The following is a 22732-nucleotide window of genomic DNA, read 5'->3' on the forward strand; positions in this document are numbered from 1 at the left end:
TCACACTCTTTGATTACAAGTCACAAGAATAGCAGCAGAAATGAGGCCTGTCTGAGCCGCAATAGGGCGAGAGTACAGGCCATCAGTGCAAAGCAGAGCTAATTTTATAAGCCATGTAATCAATAACACCACTGTGAAAGTTTTATTGTTCAGCTGTGTTGGGTTAAAGATGCGCTATACATTAGAATTTTAAAGAGATTTATGATTATCACTTTCAATTTTAAAGTAAACATCAAGCTAATGCTCAATTTGCATAACTCTTCTGAAAAACCAATCATACTTCAAATTAAGATTAAAAATCTCTAGCTTAATAAAATCAGTAGTCAGACACATTTCTCATTATCAAGTCTGTCTGTAGATTCAAGAGCTGTGTTTCTCTGAGCCACAGTTCTGGGTGACTCTGCTATGGAGCTATCCTTTGTTGATGACCAGATCTTTTTTTAATGAACCATCACCAATACACTTAAAAAAACCTCACAGGACAAAATGCAGTCCTGTTTAATCACATTTGATCATCTGCGTTCACCCTTCTGTGTAAATGTACATTTTTGAGAGCTAAAGCAACAAGTGTTATGAATTAGAATTGTTGCAGTGACTAACTTTGATTGCAAGGTGATGGGAGGCAACCTGTCTCCAAACAACTGCAGCCCGACTCTGCCTGCAATCCCTCTCAGGCTGCCCAGAGGTTGTCATGTAATTGCTGTCCAATTTACACAACCCATTGCGGTCAGTCTGAGTCAGTCTACGCCGATGAGCCTGTGTCTCTTTACAACTCAACCAGTTGACAACTGGCTGTATTCTAGTCGTATTCAAATATGAAAGTGAGTGGAGGAATTTTACATCTGTGAGGTTCTGACTGGACACTGAATGTAAGTAGACAGCAACAGATTCTAGACTTGTTACTTCCGGGTGAGCGTACGCTGGCGTGTCTTTCTGCCGCTGCTCTCCGTGTGTGTGTTCTCCGTGCGTAGCTCTTTTTTAATCTTTCATTAAAGTATTTAATTTTTACAGTCTTAGCCTCCGAGCACGGCTTCTATTTGACCCTGGGAAGCCTGGATTTTATCGTTTTTTCTGTGATCGACTCTCCTGGGGACCTGTTTCACCAGCCTAACGCGAGCCCTCGCTGCCCCCTGCACGTACTACTGTTCGGCCTGTCATCGCATCAAGTATCTGTCTTCTCAAGCTGCCGACGTTGTGCACAGTGCCAGGTAGGTAATCGCAGTTACTTTTCAGGCACTGGGCTGTAATTCGTGGCTGTGGCATGCTGGCTAACGTGGTTTTAACTTGGCTGTGTGAACAAATGGAGAAACTATGATTCCCCTTTTAACCATACGATGGATATGCCTACTGTTGCTTGGTTTTATCATTGGACTATGCAGTGTTTTTTATAGCCATATTAAAGGCTCGGACCTTTATGCAAATGACGGAATGCACTATTCAAAATTGGAACTGCTACATCTTAACACAAGGACTCGGCTGCCTCCCCAAACTTATGCGCGCTGTGTTGCCTTGGGGATAGCTCGCTGTCCACGCTATATTCACCAGGGCTGCCGTCATAATCTGCATGTGTATAACAATCCTGTGGGAAACGGACTTTCTCACCAAATACCATCTATTTGGTCAGCTTTCCGTCGTAACCCAACTAGACTGGACAGGAAAAAAAGAGGTGCCAACACCACCAATTTTCAGCATCTGGAATTTGTACCATCTGGTGCTGTCACACATCCAGTCTCGGATTCTTCACCACTTAAATTGGCATTAATCAATGCAAGGTCCGTGGTGAACAAGACTTTCATATACCGTGACCTGTTTGTTTCTCATGGCTTGGACTTTCTCTTTATTACTGAAACTTGGCTACCTACTGATGATCGAGCTGCTTTTGTGGAACTGACTCCTGAAAACTGTAACTTCCTCAACACACCTAGGACCTGCCGTCGTGGAGGCGGCCTGGCAACAGTCTTCAGAGATCACTTTAAATGTAGAATGCTACCCAGAAGTGTCTACACCAGTTTTGAACTGCAACTGTTTATGCTGGATCTGTCCTCTCCTGTACTCTGTGCTCTAGTTTATAGGCCTCCTCACCTTAACAAAGACTTCATTAAGGAATTTTCGGGTTTTCTATCTGTGACATTACCAACCACTGATAGGCTTCTAATCCTTGGTGACTTCAATATCCATATGTGTTGTCCCTCTAAACCTTTGGTTAGGGAGTTTTTACAACTCTTGGACTCATTTAATCTGACCCAGTCTGTCAACGGCCCTACACACAAGCAGGGCCACACTCTTGACCTCATCTTGTCATCTGGGCTCTCAGTGATCGGCGTTGAAGTGATTGATGTGTGTCCGTCTGACCATAATTTCATTTTGTTTAATATTCCAATTCCTCACTCATCCCCCAAACAAACCCAGGCTCCCTCTCTTATACGCCCTATAACACCTGAAACTGCTCCCCAATTCTCAGCTGCCTTCACTGCATCTCCTTTAGCCACCTTTGATGAAAGTTCTCCTCATAGCAATAATCCTGATGAGCTTCTTGCATTTTTTAATTGTGCTTGTACCAACATAATGGACTCAATTGCTCCTTTAAAATGTAGACGGCAAAAATTTAAAACTCAGCCTTGGCTAAATAAGGTCACTCGTGCCGTCAGGCAGGAATGCAGGAAAGCAGAACGAAAATGGAAGAAAGATAAGCTCCACGTTTCTTATCAAGTGTTTAGAGATTGCTTAAATAACTATCAGCGCACCATCAAGGTAGAAAGAGCAAATTATTTCTCCATGATTATTAACAAGAAGTCTGGTAATTCTAAAGTTCTATTAAATACAATCAACTCCGTCCTGCATCCCACCACATCAGTCATATCTGAGACTGCCCCACACACGTCTGAGGATTTTCAAAAATTCTTTACTGAAAGAATTAATGATATCCGAGCACATATCCCGCTCCTATCCCAAGACCCCTCTGAACCACCTACATGTTCATTCCTTTTTTCAGAATTTAAACCGGTTTCATTATCCCATCTCACTGATATAATAATGCACATGAAACCAACTACGTGCCCCTTGGATATGTTACCTACACCATTTCTCAGAGATGTGCTGAAGACAGTCGGCCCCAACATCCTTGCTATTGTAAATGGCAGTATCTCATATGGAACTGTTCCTGACTTGTTTAAACAAGCTGTTGTCCAGCCGCTTCTAAAAAAACCTGGTTTAGATCCGTCAGGCCTTGGCAATTTTAGACCAATCTCTAAGCTGCCTTTTCTGTCTAAGGTTCTTGAGAAGATTGTCCTCCACCAATTATCCTCAGACACGCATAATATTCTGGACAAATATCAGTCTGGTTTCAGGGCCTTCCACAGCACAGAGTCTGCTCTACTGAAGGTGTTCAATGATGTGCTTCTAGCTGCTGATTCTGGAAAAAGTACAGTTTTAATTCTTTTAGACCTGAGCGCAGCATTTGACACTGTCGACCACACAATCCTATTAAACCGTCTAAAGACATGTGTCGGCATTCAAGGCTCTGCTCTAAAATGGTTTGCCTCTTACCTAGAGAGCAGAACATATTCTGTGATGCGGGGTAACAAATACTCTTCCCCAGCTACACTCACTTGTGGAATACCTCAGGGCTCTATTCTGGGCCCGGTCTTATTCTCCTTATACATGCTCCCATTAGGCTCCATTTTTCAGAAACACCAGATCTCTTACCACTCTTATGCAGACGATACACAGTTCTACCTCTCTCTAAAACCAGGTGCTGATAGTACACTGCAGAAAGTCTCAGAGTGTCTTAGCGACATACATTGCTGGATGTCTCTGAACCTTCTCAAACTAAATCATGACAAAACCGATATTATAATCTTCGGTAAGCAGGACTCTATTAGTCTCATAAGAAACAATTTGGGCCCATTATCAGCTAATGTACATCCCCATGTAAAAAATCTTGGTTTCATTTTTGAGTCCACTCTTAAGCTGGACAAGCAAATAAATTCAGTTGTTCGTGGCAGTTTTTTCCATCTCAGGAGCATTTCTATACTCAAAAATATCCTGTCATCTAAAGACCTGGAAACTGTTATCCATGCTTTCATATCGTCACGTCTTGACTATTGTAACTCTCTCTATTTAGGCATTTATCACTCAAGCCTGTCACGCCTGCAACTTGTTCAAAATGCAGCCACAAGGCTCCTGACGGGTACTAGAAAGAGAGAGAATATTACTCCAGTACTCGCATGTCTACATTGGCTACCAGTTAAACATAGTAAAACCTTAAAATCGATTCTATTTGTTTTTAAAGCTCTCCATGGTTTGGCTCCAGGTGACATTTCAGATCTTCTTAGCCTGCACTTACCCACTCGATCTCTGCGCTCCTCCAGTCAGATGGTTTTATCAGTTCCACGCTCCCAGCTCAAATCTAGAGGTGACAGGGCTTTCTCCATTGCCGCCCCGAGACTCTGGAATAGTCTTCCCCCCCTTCATAAAATTCTCTTCATCCCTGGAAGTCTTTAAATCAAATCTCAAGACCTACTTATTTTCCAAGGCTTTCGGATCTCTTTGATATCCTTTTTTATTCTGTCTATTTGGTCTCTTATTTTATTGGATGGTGTTGTATGTGTATATACGTTATGTTCACATATGTGTGCTTGTGTGTGAATGCGTACAGTTTTTGTATATGTATGTGCATATTTGCATGTATATTATATGCTATATACTCTTACATGTCTTACAATTCTTTTTTTAAAATGTTTTCTTTCTATTTTAATTCTTTTATTATATTATCCCTCTGTTCAGCACTTTGGCCGACACTTGATGTCTTTTAAATGTGCTATATAAATAAAGATGACTTGACTTGACTTCAACTTTCTCCAATTCATCACAGTTAATCACCGTATCATCTCAAACAGTTTGCATGAAATTGCTAACTTGACCTCATTCAACCACAAACAGAGCAGATTAACTCCATCTTATTATGTTTTTTTCCCCCTCTTGATAAAACAAAGTTGCTTTGAAAATACCAACTGAATGTGAACGATCCTTGGCTTAAAAGCAACTATTGTCCAAGTAACTGACAGACCATCACAAACATTTTGCACTGGTCTCCAACCACTGTGTTTGCTAATGTGACTACAGCATAAAGTAGGAAAATGACAGCTGTTTCCTGTCCTCCTTATATGCTCTGTATAGTTTGACGCAGCTTCTGTTTTAAAAATAATAATAATAATAATAATTCTTGTGAAATTGCAAGCATTGTCTTGAGTGACTGATTAGCTGCACTGGCCCCATCAAAACCAGAACATGTGTTAGGTGACCCTAGTGCTCCGAACAGGGAGTCATCCTGATGGAGTCAAATGACAAAGAAACGCAGAGGCAGCGGACAGTCTGCTCATGGTAACACAGTCACTGGAGCATTAATAATCCCATTTACCTTTCATGTTACGGGCTGTGCAGACAAAAGTATTTCATCCTCGTGAGACGTGAATTTGTACAGAAGTGTTTCTGAAAGACGACTGAAGCGAGGTTTATATCTAAAACGCAGCAATGAAGTTACAGTGATGAACGAAAGGTCTGACACCAGTTTATTTTCTGCTATTAAGAAACGATTCAGTTTATGTCTACACTTATTTAAATCTAATACAATAAATTGCTGCCTTTGTTATCTATACAGTCGTATGAATATATATTTATTTCTGGGAAAATGGCGCGGTCTCATATTCCAAGATGGCTGTGTGCGCGCTGCGGCAGATAGAGTAATGTTTTGTTTGTTTTGCCACAGATGTCTTCCTATTGTGACTGTGCTCATCTTTTATTCATTCAGCTCCCAAAGAGAATGGAGAGAGAGGCTCTCTCAGCTGTGGCCTGTCTAAAGCCACTACCAGTTTATGACAAAGGAGGCACAGGTGGGAACAAGTAACACGATGATCAGGAAAGACTAGTTTTGTCCACATGGTGCTACACTACCACAGCCTCTGTCCCCAGACTGGCTCAGACATGCAGCCCAGGCGTGATATCATAATGCTGAGTATATGTATGACTGAACGACGCCTAGGGAGAAAAATATGAAGTACCACAAGTTTATCAATGCATGAAACCTGACGACACTCAACTCCACAGGAGGCCAGACACAAAATATGCAATGAGAATTTGTGCACCTGACACATTCTCACTCAATCTTAGTGTGCAATGTTAAACTAGTGATTAGGTTTCCATCTAAATGTACCACAAAAAAAAGATTAGCAAAGAAAACATGCAAATCAACACATTTTCCGCTGAACAGCTGGTGCTGTTAATTCTTCCAGGTGGGCATCGTTAAGTCGCTGAAGAAGAAAAAGCTCAAAGAAAATTATGTTAAGAGACACAATGTAACCTTAAATGAATGATAAAGATGGCGAAAACATGGCATTTACTTTCATGATTGTGATGAATGATGCTGTCTGTTCAATCCAGAGAAAAAACACATTGAATGCTTCCATCCGTCACCAAACCAACATGTTTTGGTTTTTATTGCTCCATTTTCACTCTGGCTCAATCCGAAATTACACCAACTTTAAGTCAAGCGGAAGAATGTTTTGTGAAATTTTTGCCAGCCAATTCTTTTTAAGATGTCTGCTTCAATTCATCTAAAACTAACACACAATTTTAACATGAGTGCTGTAAATCATTGATCATCTTTGAGATTTTATACCCATTACTGCAAAAACTGTTTCAAATGTAAAGAAAAACAAACAGTTAACATTAACATCATTAGCAGTACCGGTTGGCAGTACTGATGCTTACTTGATGGTTGTTTTGTTTTTCAAATGGATTTGAACAACATATTAACTAAAGATGTTCTTTTCTAATAAGAGGTAAATCACAATCCTTATAAGAGTGTATTTTATCATCAAAGTTAATGTGTTAGAAGCGTAAGGATTTGATCAAGTTTGAAAAAGCCAGGTTGTGCACTGGGTCACAGCATTTCCAAAACTGCAGCTCTCGTAGGGTGGTCCTGGACTGCTGTGGTCAGTAGGTGTTATAAGAAAGGACCAGTAATGAACCAGTGACAGAGTCGTAAGTGGCAAAGGCTCACTGATGCATGTGGGTACTGAAGGCTGGTCTGTATGGTCCGATCTAACAGATGAGCTACTGTAAGTGCTGGAAAAGTTGATGCTGGTTCTGAGCATCTCAGTTTTGCTGTTTTGGCAGCAAAAGCAGGAACAACACAATATTAGGCATGTGTTCGTGATCGGTGTACAGACACCATGATGTTTTGCAGACATGTGTAAAATTATACACTTACTGCTTGCATATATTTCCATCTGCACCTGTTTTCCTTACACAGACACATGGAGAGGGTACAATTATCAAAGTGGTCAGTTATTTAGAGTTAAGTTTTCTCATAATCAAAATGTTTTGCTATGATCTGATATGAAAGGCACCTGTACCCAACCCTGACATGCAAATTTTAAAGTAACCCAAACCCTTTTTATAAGGTGATCGCCCCTAACAGAGACAGCAGCAGTATGAAGAAATGATCAGCTTACAACAGATATCAAAAAGGGTCTCGGCACTCCAAGAGAATAAGGTAAAATAAAGATGCTCAAAAAATGTTTTTGATGCTTCAAGAGTAATTTCTGTTTATAAAAAGTTTATGTTTCAAATGAGCGCTTGCTGACTTTCTTGAAGACATTCTCTGCCATTATGATAGTCCATTGTTCCTGCTTTAGTCCCCAGACCATGTTTAGGAATCACAGAGGAGATTTTCTGTTTCACAGTCTAAGGTTTGGAAATCTGGGGTTAAACCCATTTGTTTTAATCGGCTGATGGGGAGAAAACAAAACAATTTTTTTGGTTTGGTCCTTAAAGAAAGTATTTTTTGAAAACTGTTGCGTAACTCTACAGAAACTGTAGCTGAAGCTTTCTGAAAGCCTAGATACCAAAATATATAAAACAAAACAGTATTTTGGTGCAAAAGAAGATGGGATAAGGCTGCAGTGTCAGTTATACAACCTGCAAAAAGCATCATCTTGTCACTGCATCGAAGAAAAAAGAAGAAAGCGAATTTGGACTCTGTCCCTCTCTTCTACATTCTCTGTCCTTGTTTGCACACTTTTTTTGGATTCTTAGAATTACTCAATGATAATATGTACAGTAAATGAAATGTGCAAGTTTTTTGCTGAACTATCTGTACATAAAGTCTTTCTCTGAGAAAACAGCATGTGTTGCATCATCTCTTCTTTTTACAATCCACACAGTAAGTGTTTGGGAACTGAGAGGATCAAAAGTTGTAGTTTTAACAGCCAAAAATTTCCCAGTTTAGGAAAGAATTTCAGCTCCTGAAGGGTTCAGGGACCAGACCAGCAGCATCTATGCTAGTATATTACTTCTATGTGGTTTCTGAGTGTCTTGCACATATAAGCTAGGCCTCCCCCCTGCATGGATGTCAAGATAAGCTATCCCCGAATCTGTATATTCTATTTTTCACAGCAACAGGACCTTCACAGAAGCTAGATTTTGGACTTTGCGGTGATACCGAAGAGGATGCTAAAGGAACATATTTTTCATACCTCTTTTCCAGCTTTTACTCAGCAAACATTCTCACAGCTTATTACTCTTACTTTTTCTGTAACATATGCATCGGGGCAATCTGGAGTTCTGCACGTTGCTTAAGGATCCCTGACTAGAGGATTAAAGGGTTAAACCACTAACAGTGACTGGGGAAGAAGGGAGACCAGTTCCCTGTCCTTTACAGTCCATCGTCACATTAAATTTGTATGCAGAGATTTCTCTGGATTCTAACATCTGAGATTTTACACACTGCACATTTAAAAAAAAAAGGATGCAAATAAATTACATGTGAAAACATCTGAGTTGACTGCTAAACTGTTAATTAATACAAGTTGAAGTGTACAATTCGTCATTATTAAATAGTGGGACATTAGTAGAAATCTTACCCAACCAGACTACAAATACATAGTCGCTAAAATGTGGTTATTTCTTCTAGGACTTCCCTTATTTAAGCCACACTGCTTGAAGCTGCAGGGGTTTCACAAGTGACAGCAACAAAGAAGATGAAGTTACACAGAAAAGAAGTGGATGATCAACTGCACTGCAATCCAATTAGGGGATAAGGTTGTATCACGCAGCCCACCAGGCTGTTCTTCCTCTGAGGCAGCATGTTTGTTTTGGCCTAACAGTCATTTTCTGACTAGAAAGCTTTAACAAAAGGCTTCATCAAATAACAGCGGGACCTAGTTATTCAATATATGAATTCTCTTTACTCCAATACATGAAAATCATCTACATCTAGAATAAAATTTGAACAACTACCAACAAGTACAGCATTCCGAATGTCACTGCATAAACAGGCCGAGTCTTGTTCTAAGCACTGCGTCCATAATGCCTTACATTACCCGCAAATATAAACTCAACATCTTAATTCAGAGCTTCTGATCAGAATGGTGCACCATTTCTGTCCCTACAATCTACACAAATGTGCCACTTGAGTTAATTATTAGACCTTAAGATGACCAAGTGTACCTTTTTCAACTTATTCAAGATTTAAATATGTAATATGAGGAGAGGATTTAAGTTTCACAAAATATTTAAAAAATAAAATTTGATAATTAGTTTTTAAAGCCTTCCCGTTTCCTTATTTATTTAGGTTAAATAAGAAGCACATAAGTAATGCAGGAGTCAGCACAGTCTAAGCTGGCTGTATTTGCAGGTTCAGATGTAAAAACAGATACCGCTTTGAGCCGTTTTTATCACTAGAGCAATGCTATTGAAACACCAGTCCATTTTACAAGTGTATGTATAACTCGTAATAAAAATATATAAAATCCCCGATCCCAAGTTTGGACCTTTTTAAAGGCTAAATTTGTAATGTAATGTACTTTATTTTCTAAGAATGTAGGAATACATTATTTATCAAGGCATCTACTGTATGTTCCAAAACAGACTAGATTCAGTGACTCTGACAAACTTGACACACAAAGACAACATCTCGTTGTTGCTCTGCCCAAATCCTCTTGTTGCTTAGTGCACAGTTTCTTTTCCTTTCAGTGTCTGTGGTTGATTGACCGCAGCTGACAGGCTGCTTGTCAGTGTGACCTCCTGCCTATGGCACAATGCTGATGCATCTGGTTTATACACGAGTTCACGGCTGTACAAAAACAGTATTCGGTATTTTATTATTACTCCAAAGATGAATGAGCATAGCAAATGTTTAATTTTACTTGGACTTTAGACAATCTCAACTCACTCTTAGCCACGCTAGGCTTCAGAAAACACTCGTTAAAACAAAAGATGAAACTTATCTGAACAAACAGAAGAAGTTTATTACAATTTGACCAAAGCAGATCAAATGAATTCATGCATTCGAGTCATTTTTGTACCACCTCTCTCCCTTCTCAGCTACTGCAGCTCTAAGAACAACCAATACAATACTATAATACTGTGTAGATTGGTAGAAAGAAAATCCATAAAAACTCAATAGTGCTTCTAGACTCAGTAGTACTCACTTCAAATGCACCAACTACCACAGACCTGAAGCAGAACACTGGAAAAATATCTAAATTAAACTAAACTAGTTATACACATAAAGCAAGACTTTATCACTGGTTGTAATCAATGGAGGGTTAAATACAATACATACAAAATCAGGAATTAGTGAGAGACTGTGTCCCATCAGTTCACACGTATTTTTTTCCCCATTTTTCACTGATATATTCATATGTGTAATCAAGTCAAAGAGCAAGCCTACTACTGTAAAAATGTTTCCTGTTTGTAACTTCTATTCAAAAATTGTTCTTAGTAACAGTGCATCCTGAGTGCATTATTCAATAAGACCACTTAAACCGTTTCAACAGGCAGTATCATCACAGACAGCCTTGAGGAGCAAAGCAAAACCTAAATTGAATTTTTTTTTTTTTAAAGATGTCCTGTGACACACTCCAGACGGAAGCTGATCTGACATTAAAATGGCCTTCAAAGGTCTCACAGCTCAGATGTGATACGTTATTGGTTACAGGGTTTCTTTCTTTGTACTGTAACAAAGCCTGCAAGACTGCACCCATGGAAATAGGTGTAGAAAAGAATGCAATCTGTCACAAGTAGATCAAATAATGAGAGGGCTTTGGCATGTGCTTAGTCATGCATCATGCAATTATGATGTATATTACCTGGAACTTGTTGCCTACAGTAGATGTTACAAAGCAGAAATAAAACATACAAAAGTTGGCTGGAAAGTTGGCATGAAAGAAATGTCTAACCAGGAGAAGTCAAACAACAATGTAATATTATGTGCACCACCTAGGAACTCCACTGTTCTACTGGGTCACTTCAATGCCTTTGGTGATCTGAAGGTGTGATAGGGCATATTATTAGTTTTCCCAGTTTAGGTTTTTGTGATTAGTTTCTCATTTAGCTGGATTTCATGTTTGGTTAATGTTGTGTTTTCAGCCCGAATAAAAGGCACGCTTTTTGTTCCACTTCCACGTTTCGTTTGTCTGCATTTGGGTCCACTACTGTCTACTCACAGAGCATGACAGCTTGAGGTGTGTGGAGGTTTGCCCAACCAGTATGTATGTATTTTGTGGACTTGGAGAATGTGCTGGAATGCATCCAAAATACTTGGTTCACATTTCTCAAAACAATTTAAACTCATTCCTGAAGAGTGTTGGACTTCACCAGTTCTTTATCATCTGTTCAAGTGTTGCTCAAGTGTTCGAGCTACGTGGAGATCGTCAAGTACGATGGTCTCAGGATTTTGACTCTGCTTCTTGCAGATGACGTGGTTCTGTTAGTCTACCAAGCTATCACCTACAGCTTGCACTGGAGCGGTTGGCAGCAGAATAACAAGCAGCTGTGGTGAAAAATCTTCAAGTTTGAGACCCAGTTCAAGACTAAAGTAGAGGCAGTTCAGGCATCAGACGATGATGCCCCCTGGGCGCCTCCTAGGTGAGGCGTATCTAACAGTCTTAGCCCGTGTGACCAGAGCAGACCCAGGACATGCTGAAGAGATGTCCGTGAGGTCGCTTAGGAATGCCTCAGTGTCCACCGAGAAGAGGTGGAGATAACGGCAGAGAGGGAGGTCTGGGCATCTCTGGTTAGACTGCTGTCCCTGTGACCTGGACCACGGTAGGCAGCGGAAATTAGATGGACGCTTGCCTTTTAATGTGCAGAGTCTAAGTGCATTAGCACTCAGATTGAGATTTGATGCACAGCCCTATTTCCAGCGCTAAGTATAATGTGTTGATCACAGCCAGTAATAAGCAAAGCGACCATATCTGTGAATTAAAGTGACCATATCTTTAATGCATCTAAAAAGGACGCCTAGAAAGAAACCTTTATTTCCAGACGGTAACAAAAAAAGCACTGCTTTCATGTGCATTTTCATGCATTTGATGGTTCACTGATATTGACTCTATCAATTGGGGATATTGATGTGTCAGAAAGATTTATAAAAGTCCTATTGTTAAGAATCAGAGAATAAAACAGGCAAAGAAAAAATAAGACAGTAAAAGGCACTTGTGACTAATGATGATCTAAAAGCACTAAAGTTATACCATAACTACACTTTCAGGGGGGCTCAATGAATAAGTGCTGCTGTTGTTGGTCTGACTACGAATACTGGTCCTTAGCAGACAAAGATTTAAAGGGAAAAAAGAATCAGTTTGAATCAGAGGAATAAAAAGAACTGAAATTGGAGAAGATAAGCATTCGAAGAAGAGGAAGGACTTGAAAGGGCTGGATAAAGATAAAACAGCAAAGACTTAAAAACAAAAGAAGAACAGAATATTTCATTCACAAGGAATTTGAACAACAAAGGAGGAGAAGAGAAGAGCTTTCTGCTGCATCTTTTTTGGACAATTAAGAAGTTTAAGTACTTGAAACAAAAACCTTTTTTATGGTTGGACCTTTTTCACATAAGGTCTTAAACACTGTAGCTCTGAAGAATCGTATAAGATAATAACACTCAGCATATTAAAAAAAAAAAAAGACCAGTTGTTCATCTGTGTCTTTGATATTATTGAGGCACTGGATGTTTCAAATTTGGACCCAGAGTATTTATCACTTCTTCATCCAACTCTGAAAATAACATTCCCTAGGAGGCAACGCAATATTTGGAGCATAAAACAAACAAAACGGTACCACAGTTTTATTTCAAAGAGAATGCTTTGTTAACTAGAGAGACTACGTTGTTCCTTGGAGTCCAGCCAGCAGAGAGCTTGGATGTGTGAGATGCAACAAGAGGTAGACATCAGTGGATTACTGTGTTCAAATCTTGTATCTTGTAAGTCTTGTACCATTGACCAGCAAATTACTATCTATTTTAAATCAAAAACTGGGCAGCGCTTTTGTATAGAAGGCAAGAGTAAAGCGCAGCACCTCTCTCATCCTGCTGTCGCTGAGTTATAAATTCTACATCAGGACTGGACACCAAAGGCTTCTGCTATCTCTACACAATAGAGTCTTCAACATATGTGAAAGAACAACAAAAGTCAGACTAGACTGGCCCCATGAGTGTTAACCCTTGGGCAGAGGAGGCATGGAGCCTGTCATCACAGAATTTTGAAGCCATTTCAGAAAAGTCAGATCAGTTCCAGATAAAAGGAAACTGGCTCCCAGCTTCTCCTCCTTCACTCATCGCTGCGTGATTAAACTCCCACTGCTACCACAGGGAGTCAGAGTGTTTTTTGGGTTTTTTTAATCTTCAAGAAATCTTTCCTTCATTTTAAATGTCTGTATTTCTGAGGCTAAACTGAGGATATACAAAGGTATTTTCTTGGCAGGATCTACTTTAGTATGTAGGGAAGAAAGGTGTTTTTGTCAGAATTAACAAGTGAAAATGTCAACAGACTTCTCTCTGCATCTGAAAAAAGAAAAACATAAAATTTAATTTACATAGCGACACAGGAGAGAGTAATAGAAGCAATATTTTAAAAGCTATGATAACTCAAGTTTTGCTCTTGGTAGTGTTGAATAATTTAGGGTACTCGTTATAAATTAAAATAGTTTACAGCAAGAATAACTGGAGTAGCATTTTACCAGTGGAGACAGCTCTTACTCCGAGTAAAGAAAGCAATAATGATTCTAAATATGGTCAAGTGACACTGGTTTCTCATAAACTGGAATGCTTCCAGCTATTAAAAAGGACCCAGCCAACCAGCGGACCTGAACAGTGGTAACCACTGCACCACCAAATTCTCAGGACACACACTGGCTTTCATGTTTTGTTTTTTACTACAGGGCAAACTTTCCGAACACTGTCACCTGCAGATGGAATTTTGAGTCAGATTTTGAACTTGTATAGCTTAAAACACACACACACACACACACACACACAGTATATGTATATATACACATTACCAGTCAAAAGTTTGGACACACCTTCTCATTTAATGTTTTTTCTTTATTTTTGCTACTTGCTATATACTGAAGACATCGGATAACATAAAGCAAAAAATATGGAATTATGTAGCAAAGAAAAAATTTGATGAATAACTCTAAATATGTCTTGCATTTTAGATTCCTCAAAGTAGCCACCCTTTGCTTTGTGCAATTTTTTGCTTTCTAAATGGGTTTGGGACCATCAGGTGTGTTGTGCAGAAGTCAGGTTGATACACAGCTGGCAGCCCTATTTGACAACTGCTAGAATACATATTATGGCAAAAACCAATCAGTTAAGTAAAGAGAAACAACAGTCCATCATTACTTTAAGCACTGAAGGTCAAGGAAATCTCACATTAACAGCACCTTGGATTAGAGCCCAAATAGATGCCACACAGAGTTCCAGTTCAGACACATCTCTACATGAACTGTTCAGAGGAGACTGCATGAATCAGACCTTTATGGTGAAATAGCTGCTAAGAAACCACTACTAAGAAAAAAAACGATAAGCAGAAGAGATTTGTTCGCACCAGTGGAAATCTGTGCTTTGATGTGATAAATCCACATTTGAGATATCTGGTTCCATCCGCCGGGTCTTTGTGTGATGCAGATAAGGTGAATGGATGGTCTCTACATGCATGGTTCCCACCGTGCATGGAGCATGGAGGAGGAGGTGACCAACAAGTGCTCAACATCTGTGGGAACTCCAAGACTGTTGGAAAACCATTTCAGGTGACTACCTCATGAAGCTCATCAAGAGAATACCAATAGTGTGCAGCAAAGGAAATCTCAAAGGGTCGCTATTTTGAAGAATCTAAAATACTAAACATGTTTATTTTCACATTTTGTTTACTACGGGTTTATCCAACTGTCCAACAGCTAGCATATATTCTTTCTTGCTGAAAGAATAACAAAAATGACTGATGACGCGCTTTTACATCACATGTTTTCCTGGAGAATGAACAATATTTTAATTCTTTTCCCCTAATATGTAGGATGTCAATGTCATGTGAAGGCTGTGTGCAGGCAAGAATGGTAGTAAGGAGGACCCAACGTGTAGACTCACGCAGGGGAAATAGCTTTATATCTAAAACATAAAATAACTAAACTGAAAATACCAAAAAACTGAACTGGCAGGCAGGAAGACAGAACACACAGCATAGCAGACGGTAGATCGCGACACAGACCAAAGAAAACACATCAGGGAACGAGAGACAGGAGGGAAACACAGCTGGGGCAAATCAGGGCTAATGAGACATGGGAAGCAAAACCAGACACATTAACATAAGACACTGACCTTCAAAATAAAACAGGAAACAAAACACAGAGACACGGACTTAACACGGGGATACAGCAGACAGGGGAGACAGCAACTATGGATTACAGACAGAAAACCAGAAGACTAACAAACAAAACCCACACAGAGAACCTACAATTAAAATAATCCAATAACCCATGAGACAAAGAAAGCTAGAATATAAAGAAACAAACAAAATCAAAGAACCAAAAACACAAAACACTGGGTCGACGACCCAGGCACCCTAACAGTCAAATGTTAGGAGACTTACTAAAGCAAAAGCTTGACAATGTCAAAGCAAAGGTGTTTAAAAGACACGCATTGTAGAGTTAATCATCTGGTTCCACTCTGATTTAAACAAAAAAGTAACAGCAGGAGACTTTATCTTTGCAGCTGCAGAGATGCTAAAATATACCATCGACAGTTAAGTAAAATACAAGTTTCTTCAACGCTGTGCAAACTGGAGTAAATGCCAGATAACTTTGTTTTTCCAAAAAATAAATAAATTGCCTCCTTTTTCCACATAGACAATTAAAGGAGGACAAAAGCCAGTGAGAGACAGAGAAACAGAGTGAGGGAGACTGCAGAGATCAGACGGCCTGAGCAGGTGTTGAACAAAGAGACAGAACACAGACTGGAAAGCCACAAGAGCATGAAAGGTCCCCAACCACATACAACAAGGTAGCGACCCCTGCAGCACTGCGGACAAGGGGGCTGCAAGAGGCTGGAGCAAAAACTAAGTGGGCAACAAAGTCCATCAAAGCCTATTGCAACTACAACACAGATAAGACACTCAATGCACTTTGATTGTTTTAGTGCATTTTTTTTTCAATCCACATTTTCTTCTGCAATCCTACTGTGTTTTGAACTTTCACAATTTCTGTTGTAAATCTAAATCAAGAGCTAGAAAATTGAACAAAAAGGTATAATAAACAGACTTGGCTCATCTTGCTGAGGGTGCTTACCTTTGGTGCTGACAATCTTAGAGGTGAGCTCCAAAGTCTCTATGTCCTCAGATCCAATGTTCTCTAAGGTGATGGTCAACTGCTGCGTCTCTCCGTTGAACAGCTGGACAGACACGGAGCTAGACAGCTCTTCTTTGGACGTGGGGTGAGGTGTGTAGGCTGACCTGTAGGTAGGTTCAAAGAAACACATGGCCATTATAACTAATCACAGATTAGGTGAATAGCATCGAAATACCACATGATGCATATATGATTGTATGTAGAAGTCTTGAGCCACCCCCCATTTTATTCAAAAGAGAGTTTAAGGTGCTGCTTCTCAGGATAGATGAAGGTATGTGTGTCTCCTCATATATTATGTTAGCCTAGCAATAGCTCTGTAGCTAGCCACGACATAGTGAAATAGGACTAGTTGAAATAATTATCTAAGTTTTCAAACACTGCTGCTATTTAGCTTTATATCTTAATTTGCATCCAAAGTTAAAGCAGTGCTCTATCTTGCTGGAAATGGTATATAATCTTTAGATGTCAAATTAACTAGCTAACTTACAGCCAACATCTGACCTTTCTAAACCTCATAAATCTTCATTTTCATGGAAGCCTGAACTTTAAACTTTATTGTAGCATGTCTGAGAACAACCACACCGATCATTTTATTGAAGCTGTAAGATTAACTTGGACCCTTTTCAGTGATGCTTCAGCATTTATTTGCACTGAATGAGCATCCATCCATTCTCTTCTGCTTATCCAATTCAGGGTCTCAGGGGGGCTGGAGCCTATCCCGGGGGTACACCCTGGCTAACACAGAGACAGACAACTATTTGCAGTCGCATTCACACCTGTGGGCAATTTAGAATTATCACCTAACCCCACTAAATACATGTCTGTAGTGGGAGGAGGCCAAAGTACCTGGGGAGAACATGCAAACCCCACACAGAAAGACCCTGGGGCCAGATGGTGGGAATTGAACTCAGGACCTTCTTGCAGGCAACAACACTAACCCACCCCGGCCACATTTGGACTCAGAAATATTATTTTTAATGACATGGGGCATGCCAGCAAAAGATTCAGTCTCCAAACTAGAATTTCGATGTTCTAAAATATTAAAACTGCAAATTTTGAGTTAATTTTTAGAATTCAAATAGTATAAATGTGAAAAGCGGAGCCTTAGATACTGCCGTTTAGTGCTGTAGGCAGAAAGTCTGAGGCATCCTGTAGAGACTCTCTGAGCTTTGAAGTCAAAACTGAAGGTCTACCTGTGCATCCTGTGAGAACACCACACGCTAGAGCCAAATATTACACTTCTATTCGAGTAGACACATGAACTATATTCCAGCATTAGAGAATAAAAAGATTTTCCACATCAAAAGCTGATGAAGTGCTGTACTTACACAGGCATGACCTAAATAGTGAATTTTTAAAGCAGCTTTCCTGTCAGAATGATTTACAAAAGTCCAGACGGCGTGCATTACCTGCTATTTACTGGTAGAAATCTTACCACATGACTTCTACTTTCATTTCTCAAATAACACACAATCTTGGGCTATAATGTGGTTCATGACCTGGGTTTAAAATAAGCTTCACACTGTTGGTTTCTTTGAAGTGTTTCTGTACTCACCACAGGATCCCAATATGCTTGCTATGCTATAACTTTGGTTTGTAATTGGTATGACTTTAAGACCACTCAGCCACAAAGCTATCCCTTTTTCATAGCTATACTTGAACACAAACATTTCATGAAATAAACACATAAATACTAACACAGGCAACTTTTACATAATGGTGTCAATACTCCTGAAACCTGCACATGCACTCAAGGGCAAACTGCATCACGTTGGCCAAAAACACGCTACTCAAAATGTTAACTTTTGTTACTTTTGGGCGTAAAAACTATGAGTAGAGTGCAGTCTGTGAGTGTTACAACAGTCGCACATTTGTCATTGTTTTGGCTCTGTATCTCAGCACAATGGATGTGCAATGAAACAATGACTATAAAGCTAAAGTGCTGACTTTAAGCTTTAAAGGTGTTTGAGGGTGTTCACATCAATCATTGGTGAACAAAGCAAGACTCTTTGCCCTTCCTGTGTTTTTATGAGAAAATGTTCTTGTCTGTTGATGCAGTCTAACACTTCAATTTACTTTACTGAAGACAAAAATGAGGCCAAAAGGCCAACTCTAGTAGAGAGAAACCACAAAGCATAACATGATTTTCAGTGGTTAAATAATTTACCAAGTAGTTATGAAATACTTTACCCTTTTGCTGTGGGCATCAAAATGTTGTATTAAATATATGTAACCCAATCTAGCTAATTTGGCTGCCAGCTAATGTAATTAGTGTTGAGGTGTTATCTTTGTTAAACAGGTGTTGTGAACCACATATAAACCTTTCGTCACCCAATTTGGCAAAGCAGGGCTTACCCAATGTTCACCCCTGACCTACTGAGACCTGTGACATTATCAGCATAGCAACACAGTCAGATCTTTTCTACACTGACTGTTAGTGAACAATTAGTGTCATAGCAAAGACAGCGTGCAGAGAGTTCCTGACCGTGGCAGTGACGTCTGGAGCTGGAGGCGAGGAAGAGCGGGAATGACCTCCACTAAACAGCCGCTAGTCTTCACACCAGGCAGGCCATCCAGCAGGCAATCGCTGGTTACACCAAACACTGATGTGTGGTAACCTGGGTTCAAATAGAAAATAGAATCTTTAGTGGATGAAATTACTGGAGTGGAATGGTGAATCACTGACCTTTAAAAATGAGTCTGACTCAAAAGTGTGTGCAAAAACACAAGCTAATCTTTCCAGCTAATTATTATGTGCAACAATCCAAGTAATGAAAAAATCTTTTCAGCCACACTGACCGTTGACAGTAATGTTCCCGGCTGTACGTGGGACGCCAACCAGAGTAACAGGGTACAGGCCAGACTCGGCAGGCAGAGACAGCGCTGCAGGCAGAGATTCAAATTCTACTCCAGAGGTCAGCAAACCCTAAATGCAACACACAATATGATTAGGAATGACCAGGATGTAATGCAGAAATCAGACTCGGCAAAAGCCACCATGCCAAAACCAAGGAAAACTGACTGCAAAACCAGTCTCTCATCTTTTGGCCTAACATGGTTCCTCATTTGTTTTCCTTTTGAAAAAGCAGAGTGAGGTGCAGCAGTTCAATTTTCCAACACCGATTCAGTGTGAAGTATCTCTCAAAACATTTCAAATGATCCATCATCCTAATCTATTCACGATGTCCTGAAGATTAAATTTCTGGCGGTATGTAGGGCTGTGCGATATGACCAAAATCACATATCCCGATATAAAACATCTACATTTTACATTTTCTGTAAATTCTACGAATCTCGCTTAGCTGAAGTGTTTCCAGCTGGGCGTCGTGTACCTGGAGTCGAGTGTTTTAACCGATGCATGAAATGATACATTTTTAGACATAGGTTGTAACGGCCGCCGTTTCCTTTGTATTTATTACACGGCGTGCTGCAGGGAAAAGCCTGTTCTAACGTTTGAGTCTAAGGTTTATTTTTTTAGCACCTGACGGCTCTTTTTTGCTTCTCATCCGTAAATACTCTGCATATTTTTTCACGTGATTCCGTTTATTTTGAAAAGTCTCAACAGGATCTTGAGCTTTATTGTGAAAGGTTTATGTGGAAAATAAACAAGCGGACACGCGATGGTTTTACCGTCGTTGGTGCTAGCGAAAACGCATAAAAACAGGCGCTTGTCCGTCTGTAGTGTGGTTATATTAAATATAAGAGAAAGAGAGAACTTTAATAAATTAATATAGCCACTACAGTGACCATCAAAACGATGAAAAAAAAATATTGCCGTAAACAGTTTATTTTGTGACACCACGAAACAAACGATAGCGTAAAATGACATGATAGATGTTTTTATATCGTCATCCGATATATATCGTTATATCAAACAGCCCTAGCTGTGTGTGAAGGCCATTTCCATGGAAGAAAATAATTTTGTGTGGGAAATGACCACTTGAGCCATGTATACCTGAGAGGTGAATGAAAATAAGTCCTACTGATAATAACACAGAAGGAAGGGGGATCAAAAAGGTTTCAAATTCAACTGGCCAAATCCCCACCGGATATTATAGAGCAGCAAATTCTGTTCAAGTGTTTATGGTTTATTACACCTACACCTACAGCTAAGCCATAGTATTGAATGTGTGATTACTAAGATATCAAAATGATTATTTTGAAGTGTGACAGGTCAAAAAATAAATTATGATAAATTGCTGAAGGTAAGGTTACCATTAAAGGAAGGATAGCAAGATCTTATATGTGAAAGAAAGCAATTGAAAAGTCCCAAAAAGACGATATTAAAAAAAAATAAAATGAAAATCTCTCTCACAAAACACCTCACTACTTCTAAAATTAGATCAATTCTGTCTCAGAGTGATGCTGAGAAACCACTTCATGAATTCATCACTTCTAAACTGGTCTATTGTAATTCATTATTATGAGGCTGTTCTAAATTTCTCTAAAAAGACTTGAGTTCATCCACTCACTACAGTGAGAGTACCATCAAGGACTAGGAAGAGACACCATATTTTTCCCACATTAGCTTATCTCCACTGACCCAATTAAATCCAAAACTGAGTTTAAAATCCTTCTCCTCACATTCAAAGTCTTCAAAAACATCAGGCTCAATCAAATCTTAAAGACTTTTTTTAAGTATTGTATTCATATTGTCCAAAAACGCATATCACTGTCAGGCTGCAGGCTTACTTCTGGGTCCTAGAGGACAAGAAAGAAACAGTGGTGAACCAGTGACAGGGTCATGGGCAGGCAAGCCTCGCTGATGCACAGCGAAGGCTGATTGCCCTCAGTGGTCCAATCTAACAGACGAGCTGCTGTAGCTGAAACCGCTGAAAAAGTTTGTTGATTCTGACAGAAAGGAGTCAGAATACACAGAGCATCAGAGTTTGTTGCACAGCTGCAGACCGGTCAGGGTGCCCATGCTGATCTCCATCCACCACCCAAACTGCCACGTACCATCTACCCAAGTATTGTTGCAGACCGTTTACACCCTTTCATGGAAACAGTGTTTCCTGATGACAGTGGTGTGTTTTTAGCAGGATAATGCGCCCTGCCACAAAACAAAAACTGTTCATAAGTCATCTGAGGAGCACAACAATGGGTTTTAGGTGTTGATCTCCAAATTCCCCATGTCTCATTCCAATCCAGAATCTGTGGGATGTGCTGGACAAACAAGTCCGCTCCATGGTGCCCCCATCTCATAACTTGCAGGACTTAAAGGATCTAAAGTTAATATCTTGGTGTCAGATACCACATTACACCTTCAGCACTGCTTCAGGAGTCTAGCAGAGTCCTCAACAGGTCAGGGCTGTTTAGGCAGCAAAAAAGGGACCAATATAATATTAGTCAGGTTGTCATAATATTATACCTGATCAGTGTATATGCTGCAGCATATCATTAGTGTTTTGTTCTGTCTCCTTATGCTCTCGTTGGTTGTTTTCCCTTTCCCCAAACCCCCAACCTCTCACACCAGATGCATCTCTCTGAGCCTGGTTCTGCTAGAGAATTATTCCTATGAAGGGGAGTTTTTCCTGCCCACCATCGCAAGGTGTTTGCACGAAGGGGCTCCACTGATTGTAGGTTTTTTTCCCCTATACTGCAGGGTCTTTACCTTAAAATATAAAGCACCTTTACGCAGCTGTTATTGTGATTTCATGCTATACTGTTGACCTGAAATGACACTAAAACACTAAAAATGAGTCATCACTCAACAGTGTAGTCCATAGTGACATCCACCACCAGGTACTAAATGTAATTGCACTAGAAAAAGAATACATGTATCATGGAACATCAATTAAATCAGGCTAGATACTAAAATCCTTATTTGAGAGATTCAGTGAGAAACCTACTACACACTTACTGCCACAGTAAAGATAGTAACTTCATGACTGTTCTGGGGGACAGACATTGATCTAAGCAATAAGAAGAATGTGGGGAATTCCCCCCCCCCCCATTAGCAATTAGTCTAAGTCTTAACACACAACTGTGAAGAACAAATGGCCTGAACATTAACCCATTAGCTGCTTGAATGTTATTAGCCGAG

The 22732-nt window shown here is 39.8% G+C and overlaps 1 protein-coding gene across 8 annotated transcripts in view; it reads right to left on the bottom strand.

Moving 5' to 3' along the window:
* Positions 1-22732, bottom strand: part of trappc9 (trafficking protein particle complex subunit 9) — a 248090-nt gene that overhangs the window by 150622 nt on the left and 74736 nt on the right. For all 8 annotated transcript variants that reach the window (XM_065471289.1, XM_065471291.1, XM_065471290.1 and 5 more), the window contains 3 exons: positions 19486-19612; positions 19172-19304; positions 16627-16790 (listed from right to left, as the gene is read on the bottom strand). In XM_065471289.1, coding sequence (XP_065327361.1) covers positions 16627-16790; positions 19172-19304; positions 19486-19612 — 424 coding nt within the window. The remainder of the gene's footprint in view (positions 1-16626; positions 16791-19171; positions 19305-19485; positions 19613-22732) is intronic.

This window comes from Pelmatolapia mariae, linkage group LG22 (assembly GCF_036321145.2).
Source record: "Pelmatolapia mariae isolate MD_Pm_ZW linkage group LG22, Pm_UMD_F_2, whole genome shotgun sequence".
Lineage (NCBI taxonomy): Eukaryota > Metazoa > Chordata > Actinopteri > Cichliformes > Cichlidae > Pelmatolapia > Pelmatolapia mariae.